At 41.3% G+C, this 9,695-nt stretch overlaps 1 protein-coding gene across 1 annotated transcript; it reads right to left on the bottom strand.

Annotated features, from left to right (window-relative positions):
- Window positions 1-1,125: 1,125 nt before the first annotated feature.
- On the bottom strand, window positions 1,126-3,980 carry LOC122797294 (P2X purinoceptor 7-like). Its single transcript, XM_044066130.1, has 3 exons — window positions 3,019-3,980; window positions 2,550-2,795; window positions 1,126-1,515 (listed from the first exon to the last, which is right to left on the bottom strand). The coding sequence occupies exons 1-3, from the start codon at window positions 3,055-3,057 to the stop codon at window positions 1,243-1,245; spliced, it is 558 nt and encodes a 185-aa protein (XP_043922065.1). The 5' UTR covers window positions 3,058-3,980; the 3' UTR covers window positions 1,126-1,242.
- Window positions 3,981-9,695: the final 5,715 nt, after the last annotated feature.

Here is a 9,695-nt window from a genome sequence, read left to right as displayed (position 1 = left end):
CACTTTTGGCCACATAGGCATGTTGTGGCATTGAATCTTCAATACAGTATGTTTCAGATGCATCTGTTACACTCATCCATGAGCAAACTTTCAGCATCCTGGCATATGTTACGAATTGTGCTTAACTGTGACATCCCACTGATACTACCATTACTCGCGGCACACCACTGATACGTGTGATTCAATCCACCATACTATTTCTCATCTTACACATTCCAAATAACGAATGTAGGCATCTGTTCCACAGTCATCTGACCACCAACATATTGTCAAGCTGGCCATGTCTCCCTTGTGTTGTTCCACTGAAACATGCACCTGTATTAAGAAATAACCTTTCAGTTTCAGCCTTGTGAATATGTACTCCTGCTATTATCTAACCTGTACACCATTACTAATAGTCAGTGGTGTATACTTAGACAACATTAACCAAGTACTCTACTGTGCTGCACATTAAATGTATTCCATACCAATGTTTACTTGTACGGCCATTCTGGTTATTGAGTTGTAAGCCACTCCATGCACTAACTGAAGGCAAGGTGCACTCTGGTGTTAATCCAAATGTTCAGCAATTATTACTCATTCATACAACTGGCCACACATAGCTCGAATCTGAGAATGTAGATAGTCACTTCGATCAGAAATACTGTTTTCAGACGCCAACTAATTCAAACTAACATAAGTACTGCTTTACATGCCTCTCTTTCCGCTAAGTATACACTGTCTTTCACACACACATAGCACTACATATCCTCAACACTACATTGCATTCCTGCATTATAACAGACCGATTTCTCTCATACAGTCAGATCTCAATAATCATAAATCTATCTTTAAGACCTCTGTATCCAAGTAGTGTACTACAAGCCATAATTATTTTATTTTACACTAAATACATCTTACCAGTCCTTTATTTCAATATACAGTTGCCAGATGTGCACCAATTATTCATGGTACACTACAATATCCTGGACAAATACACAAACTTAAATAGACTTGCTCATAGGTTAGGTTAGTACTAGGCTAACTGCCCTTGTGAACCTAGCCAATTATCCTTTGTGAGACTCAAACCCTGCACCTTGTGTTTGGAAGGCAAACACCTTGACCATTAGGCCACCATCCCACCAAATGTTTTTTAACCACAGTTATTTTTTTTTTATTGTAAAACTACTGTCCAAACAAAACATACTATGCTAAAAATATTAGCTATTCTTACAGTAATGCATAAATGTTAACTCTTTATTACTACTCAATTACTGTCCTCCATTGAGCTAGAAAACCTGTGTACTGGCCTAAAGGGTTGGGATATCTGTCACGAATGCGCCAAACACAGCAACTAGGAATGACTCCTCGCACTCTACTCCCAAGCCGTCCATAATGCCAGACAGTGAACTGTCGATAGGCAGAATGCCGAAAGCAACGATTTTTATCAGTCTCCAATGGTATTCCAAAAATAGCCCGCCTGTACGTATCGGCAACATGTAGAACACCATGATGAAGCACAACCTCACTCATTTTCTGAAACAAAAGAAAAATTACTTTTAATGCAACCAGAGCCAATTACAATTACGCTGAAACAGTCAGATTTCCCAAACAAGTACATCAAATCTTGTAATTATGAAAAGTACACTTCCTAATGCATAGCCAGTGTCATGTACATACCAATGTGAATTTGTATGTGCTGTTTATAAAAAATGAGTGCAATGTGTATTAGCAAATATTTTGGCCATAGATGATGAATACTATACACTGTACACAGTAATATGGTCCCTCATCAACCATACAAGATTACTCTTTACCATGCAGAATGATCAGGAGTTCATTCAGAGATTATGGGTTACTTTTTTGATATACTATACTGCACCCATTTACATTGCAATGTGTACTTGGTGTCTTGAACCATGATAGCATCTGCTTGAAGAATTCATCTTGTATATGACAAGACTCTCTGTCAGCAGAATTTGCCTTTCATGTCATTTACACCAACACTGTTTCACGTTGCAAACAATACCTGTCGGCACGACAGACAACCATATATCTGCTACATCATTACAGTACTTATGTCAACGAGTCACAAACAATCAGATATGTAGCAGTGTGTGCATCTCTCTCTTTCTCTCTTTATCTATATATATATATATATATATATATATATATATATATATATATACACACACACACACACACACACACACACACACACACACACACACACACACACACACACACACACACTCACACTCACACATTTATATAAGTAAAACATGTGAGTCTACGTTACACTGTCTGTAATACACACAGGCTGCAGGTAAAATTTACGGTTTCCTAGGTGTTCTACTTCAATTAAATTATGGTGCCTAACTCTTTTGTCAATCATAGCACTCCTGGTGTCACTTGCCCCTTTATGTTTGCAATAAACTGTGGTCAACTTGGGTGCTATGAAATTAATCATGCCTACACCTTATAACTATGTCTTCCTGACGTACTACTACAGTAGCCTGATCTGATATTTGTCAGTATACAGCATTCTGTCTTATTAAGTAATGACTCACCAGAACAAAAGATAAATAGTTCATTGGTGAATTCGCACAACATACTCTTTCTTGCGTGGCAGGCATATCCTGGCAGCTGTGGCACACACACCAATTTGGAGGTAGTTCTGCCTGATGTTGTTCAGTAATTTCACTGCTCCACCTCTCTTGCTCCTCAAGTATCTCCTGAACTAGTGCTGGATTCCTTTCTGCTATTAGATTGCACAGATGACGCATTTCATCTGTGGATAGCCCTTGAATTTTGTTCTGTAAACACACAAGCATTTTCATTAGTTAACCATAAGGGATGCGCCTGTAAAAATGTTTTATGCCCCTACACAGAACATCCTGGGCACCTGTTTATACTGACCAAGCAAATGAAAATATAATTAGCTTTTATCATCAACATGCCCCTATCTCAGATACACATTTTTAATAACAAATCATTTGATAATGTCACTGCCAACCTCACTCTTGGATGAAACTGTACCTGTAAACTCTGATAATCCTGTTGTCCTTCATGTGTCATGATGTTAGCTTGCTGTCATTCTCTCTGACTCCTCTCATACATATTTCCTTACTTTTTAGTAGTCTTCCTTCCGGAATTAGGATGCATTTTTTTCCGGCTCGGCAAACCATCACCCTGTCTCACTGCAGGTGCATTCTCACTGGTGTACTTGGTCTCCATGGCGATAAACTCTGAAAATCGAATACAGGCAAAAAGCACAAGGCAAAGACATTTTATTAAAAAAATCAAAGGGTATGTCCATCTTTGAGATACATCACTCAGTTGCAAACAGAACCGTGAAAACAAAAATCAGCCACAGGTAAATTAATCCAGCAATGTTTAAATATGATAGAGTAACAATGATAAAGTACATGATTGCTGCATACTAACCTCTTTACATTCTTTTTCAAAAGAACATACACTTAAACGTGAATTATTCAGATACTGTTAACATCAATAAATAGTATGCCACAGTAAAGTCATTGACTGCTCTTATATGCTGCTGCCAACCTTATTATCATTCACAACCATGTAAAATGCATCATCAGCAGCTCATTTACACTGTGCACCGACTCTGTCTCTTATTTACAAAACTTGAAATCACTACTACATTCATCATATGGCCCAATGATCCAATGTTAACCAAAGTATGAGGCAAAAAGAAACCATGGTGCCTTTCAGATTACCGCACATTGCGGTATTCCTTCTTTGGCGACCCATCTGTACTCTAGTTCTGTTAAGTTTAGGTTGTCTTGTAACCAGGCAACTTTTCTATCATCCATATGCAATCTCCATACAGCACTCCAATAGTATAACTCAGTCAGTGGCTGCACCTCATCTGGACATTGTAGAAATAACACACATCAAGCAATGCACAAACCATGAATACAGTCATGCTCAACGTCTCAAAAGCAGATGCCTAGTATTAACAATAAATATATGTATGTATGTATGTGAATGTGTGTGTGTGTGTATATATATATATATATATATATATGTATATACATATACATATATGCAGCATATATAGGCCAAGTAATATCACTAAATATATATATATATATATATATATATATATATATATATATGTGTGTGTGTGTGTGTGTGTGTGTGTGTGTATGTATGTGTGTGTATATATATATATATATATATATATATATATATATATATATATATATATATATATATTTTTTTTTTTTTTTTTCTACTTAGCAAAAACACACAACCTGGAATACAAAACAGTCCAGCCAAGAATAGCAAAGTTCTACCTCATTGAACCTAAAGAGTACTGAAGATCTTGCCAGGCAAAATAAACAATTACCAATTAAACAAACCATTAACTGCCAAGTCACGATAGCCACGCCGGTGTGGGATAATGTCCCCAAAACTCCAACTCATGGGATGGTGCCACCAAACACCCCAACTACATCGACCCAATGTGTGATGCCACTACATTGGGTAAAAGGACACAGTGCACTGTCCTGCACATTGGGTTACTTAACCTGTTAAAATCTTTGTTAGAATACTTTGCCTCCACTGTCAGTGAGCATATCATTCCCTCAAAGATTGAGTAGAAGCAATGAGTATTTGAACTGATAGAGAAGTAATGCACATACCTGTATAATGAATATGTGAAAAAAATAATAAAATTAAATAAAACTTTATTCAGACAAATGTTTAGACAAAAAAAAATTGACTCTTATAGGTTCATAGGTTCATACTAGGCTATCTTCCCTAGGGCATTTATAAACCTAGCCAGAGTGTGTTTGGCTTTCGCCACCCATTTTAAATTAATTTTGCCATGCCCTTTTTCGAGGTTAGTATACTGTGCCTCTGTCTAACAGTGACACAGAAGTGATACCTGGGGTAAACCTATGATCCCCCATCCACTCATCAAGATTCCTCTTGAAGAGACTCAATGAGGGACTCTGCCTAACCTGGACTGGGATTTTATTCCAGAGTGAAGGGAGCCTCTGAGTTATGAATCTGTCCCTCCAGCATGTCCTATTTATTTCAGTGCTGAGGTTCAAGTCTCTCGAGCATGTAGCTCAATGGGATTTGGATTTTCTGAGGTGCAGCATGTCCATTAATTCCGGGTTGGACATGGCTTTATACATCAGGCACAGATCGCCTCTGAGCAGGCGGTATGCCACTGAGTAGAGCTGGAGTTCCTTTAACCGGGCATCATATGGCATCTGTTTGAGCCCTTTGATCCTCTTGGTGAGGTAATTTTGGGGTCTTTCCAGTTGCTGCAGGTGTCTGGTAAGGTGCATCCCAAAAGGGGCATTGTACTCAATTATAGGCCTGATGAGGGATGAGTAAAGAGGCACGATGACCTCCCCTGATCTAGATGTGAATCCCTTCATGATTAGGTGGGCTATATAAAATGTTTTTCTAACCACTTTGGCCATGTGGTTGTCAAATGAGAGATTGCTATCAACTTGGGTCCCCAGGTCCCTAATTACTTCTTCCGTACTTAATGGATTACCACCTATGTGGTAATTTGTGGGCACTTTGCTTTTGCCAAAGGGCATGACTATACACTTTTTGGCATTTAGCTTGAGGCCATGCCTCTGGCACCAGTTGTCTGTTTCTATGAGGCCCTTTTGGAGGATGCTTGTGTTGGCTGGAGAGTTGATTATGGCTCCCAGTTTGCAGTCATCTGCGAACTTGGTCAGCCACAGTCCTTCCGTGTTGGCCTATACCTCCGAGAAATATATACCGAACAAGAGAGGTCCCAGGACTGAGTCTTGTGGGATGCCACTTGTAACTGGTTTGCAGTCTGACATGGCTCCAGCAATTCTAACCATGTGGGTTCTGTCCTTGAGCCAGTTTGCAACCCATCTAGTGACATAGGGGTTTATATTTAAGCTGGTGAGCTTATCTATAATGCTCGAGTGGGGTATTGTATTGAAGGCTTTTGCGAGGTCCAGGTAGGCTGCGTGGACCACCTTCCCCTCGCCAATGGCCTTGGTGACTGTTTCAAAGAAATCAACCAGGTTTAAGAGGCAGGATCTGCCCTTAACAAAGCCGAACTGTGTAGGATCCAGTGTCTGTAGGTCCCCAATATCTTTATTTATGAGGTCCATGATGATCCTTTCCATAGCTTTGCAGACCAAGCTAGTCAGGCTTATGGGGCGATAGTTTCCAGGATCCGTTGAGGCACCACTTTTGTGGAGAGGGACCACTGTTTCTGTACGCCACTCTCTGGGTACATATCCTGTGGTAAGGCTGAGATTGAACAGTAGTTTTATGTTTGGGCTTAGCTCTTCTTGGAGTTCATGTAGGACACAGTCCGGGACACCGTCTGGTCCCATTGATGCTGTGTTTTTTGCTTTGGAGAGGGCGGCTCTTAACTGAGCATCTGAGATGTCAGGGGGGCAGCACTCTGCTGGGATAGATATTTGCCCTTTTGGTGGGGGGGGGGAGTTTGTGCTGAACCTGTCAGCTAGGATGTTGACAATGTCTGTGGGTTCGGTGTATTTTTTTGTCATTTTGGACTAATTCTGAGCATATCTGGGAATTCCCACCCAGGTTCCTAACATAACTAAAGAAAGCCTTGTGATTATCCTTAGTGTCCTGTGCAATTTTTCTCTCGAAGCTGGCCTTAGACGATTTTATGAGTGCCCATAGTTTTTAGTTAACACTGATCAGAGATGCCTTCCCTTTTTGGGATTTTGCTCTATCATGTAGTAGCTTCCTCCTTCTGTTGTATAGTTTGTTTATGGCTTGGGTACACCAGACAGGACGTCTGCCTTTGGAGGATTGGGTCTTGGTTTTATTTGGGATTGCATGATCTATGCATTCCGTTTATAAAGGATTCTGCGGTCTGGGCCAAATTTTCCACAGGCCCTGGGGCTTTGAAGGATTCCACCTCGGTTTTGAGGAGTGTGAAATTTGCTTTAGAGAAGTTTTTCACTGTGGTTTTCTGGGCAGTGGGTGGGGTCGGGATGTGAATATCCAGTGAGATTAGTTTATGGTCTGACCTTACCAGTGAGGGATACACTACTGGTCTGGTGCAAAGAGTCCCCATGTTGGTGATGATCAGGTCCAGTATGTTTTCCCCTCTTGTGGGAGTGGTAACAAGTTGTTCCATAGCATTTGAGTTTATAAATTCTAGGAACCTTTGAGCTAGGGTGTTGGAGCTAGAGTAATGCTCCCAGTCTATGTTTGGGTAGTTGAAGTCGCCCAATATAATGGTGTTTGGAGAGACCTTCATATTTTCCAGTGTTCTCAGGAAGGCCGAGTGGGGTTCCTGGGTTTGGGAGGGTGGTCTGTAGCAGGCTATAAACTGGAAGGCAGTTTTACCCACTGTTAGTCACATGGATAGTCTCTGATGCTTCGTGCTGTGCCACCAACCTGGAGGTGTGGGTATCTTTGATGAATATTGATACTCCCCCTCCTTTTGTGGTTCGGTCCAAGTTTTGGGGCCGAAAAGGATGGTATGAGGTATAACCTGGTAGTGCTGGGGTGCTCTCGGGAGCCTTGAACCAGGTTTCTGTTACTGCACAGATATCGATGTTCTCCATGCTAAGGAGAGTTTTGAGTTCATGCATCTTGAGGTTTAGACTTCTGGCGTTAAGTAGCATTACTCTTGGTTTCTTATTCCTTGTGATACCTATGGAGGTGGGTTTGTCTTTTGAGCCTTGCCTAAAAAAGGCACTAATGGGGTAGCAAGAGCCTTTGCCAATATCAAAAAGCCCAGGGGTGACAGGTGCAAGCTGTCCCTAGTGAAGCATCGTGGCTTGTCGAGCATGTCATCCCAGGCTGACAGGCATTGGATCCCCTTTGAATGACACCAATACTTAAGCCAATTGTTGAAATTAATCATCTTGTCTTCATATTGTGGCATCATTCTCGGTGAGGGTAAGATGCTACTCAAGGTCAGGGTCATACCGGCCTGGGCTACATGCTCAGAGAGCTCCTCTATGTTTCTTTTCATGTAGTCCAGGGAGGTACGTCTCAGGTCATTCACACCAGCATGGACAATGACTGAGTCATATTTGTACTTGCCTTGGAGTGACCTCAGTGCTTGTGTTATGTGGCGGATCCTAGCACCCGACAGGCAGCTCACCGTGACCTTTTCCTTGTTCAGCCTGGTGAGCGGGACGTCAGTGTGCCTGACGATAGAGTCACCTATTACAAGTGTATCAGGTGTGTGATTTAGCCTTAAGGGCTGTGACTGTTCGGCACACTGGCTTTGTGAGCTATGTGTTGCACGTGTTTTGTTTTGGGGTAGCGGTTGCTTGGGTGTCTGCTTTGGAGGTCTCTGCTGCTTAGGCAGATTTTTATTTAGAGCCTCCGAGTATGTTTTTGTGTGTTTATGTGTTTGGTTTGCTGTCATGGTAGGTCTATGTGAGACTGGAATTGTAGTGAGTGTGGTTTCCTTCTCCTCCTGACTGGTTATGCCAGTACTGAGTTGAGAGAGCTTAGCATCCAGTTTGGCTATATGGTTGCATCTCTCACATGTGTTGGAATTTGTTGGGAGGAGGAGAGGGTTGTCTGTGTACATGAGGCAGTTGTAACATTGCCTCAAGATTCCCAGATTCACCAGCTGGACCGGAGATGAGATTGACAACTGACCTTTGGACATGCTAGAATAGTATTGGGAATTCCTTTATAATTGAAAATAGGGCCAGTGGAGAACAAGGTACTGAAGCGGAGTTTGTGAGGGTGTAGTGCTTTTAATTTTTTAGTGATGACTTATATAATTGCTTTAGTGTGCAAGTGCCAGGTAACTTAAATGCAATGTGTTACAGGTAACTTAAATGCAAAATGACAAACAGTAACTTTCTTTCAAGTGAAACAAGGAAATAAGTACAGTAAGCAATGCAGATATCACTAGGGATCCACAGAAGCACTGAAAAGCCACGTTTTAGGTGGAATTAGCGTTTCAGGGAAATAACAAGCAAACAAGCATACAAACAAAGCTAGATTCAGCAGGCCTGGATCTAGTCTATGCTACAGCAAACAAGGTGTACCAATTTCAGTAAGAAACAGTTCAAATATGCAGGCACTATAAGCCTTTAACCAGAAATTCCCAGCTCAGAAGGGCAGAGTCCAGCCTCTCCTCCCACAAGAGTGCAGACCACGAACCTTCTTAATGTAAAATAACTGGACTGAAGCCCAAGTGCTTAAACCAGAACTAATACACTTTTAGAATAACAGACACTGAGCCCTCAATCAGCAGTTCCCAACTAAGAAGGCTGTAAGCTACCTGTCCTGTCACCACAGTGCAGGCCACAAACCTTCCTAATGTAAAACAACTGGTCTGAAGCCCAAGTGCTTAATCCAAAAGACTTAGAATGATAGCTACACTTTAATCAAGTTACTACCAAGCAGTAATAAATACAATTGAATACTTTAAAGAATGCCTGGATTAGTGCTCAAGTTATACAAACAAAGCTAGATTCAGCAGACCTGGATCTGGTCTATGCTACAGCAAACAAGATGTACCAATTTCAGTAAGAAGCAGTTCAAATATGCAGGCACTATAAGCCTTTAACCAGAAATTCCCAGCTCAGAAGGGCAGAGTCCAGCCTCTCCTCCCACAAGAGTGCAGACCACCAACCCTCTTAATGTAAAATAACTGGCCTGAAGCCCAAGTGCTTAAACCAGAATTAATACACTTTTAGAATAACAAACACTGAGCCCTCACT

The sequence above is a fragment of the Protopterus annectens genome, chromosome 3.part0 (genome assembly GCF_019279795.1).
Source record: "Protopterus annectens isolate FY-2018-M chromosome 3.part0, PAN1.0, whole genome shotgun sequence".
Classification (NCBI taxonomy): domain Eukaryota; kingdom Metazoa; phylum Chordata; order Ceratodontiformes; family Protopteridae; genus Protopterus; species Protopterus annectens.
Note: the sequence above shows the minus strand (reverse complement) of the source record. Positions and strands in the feature narration are given on the sequence as shown.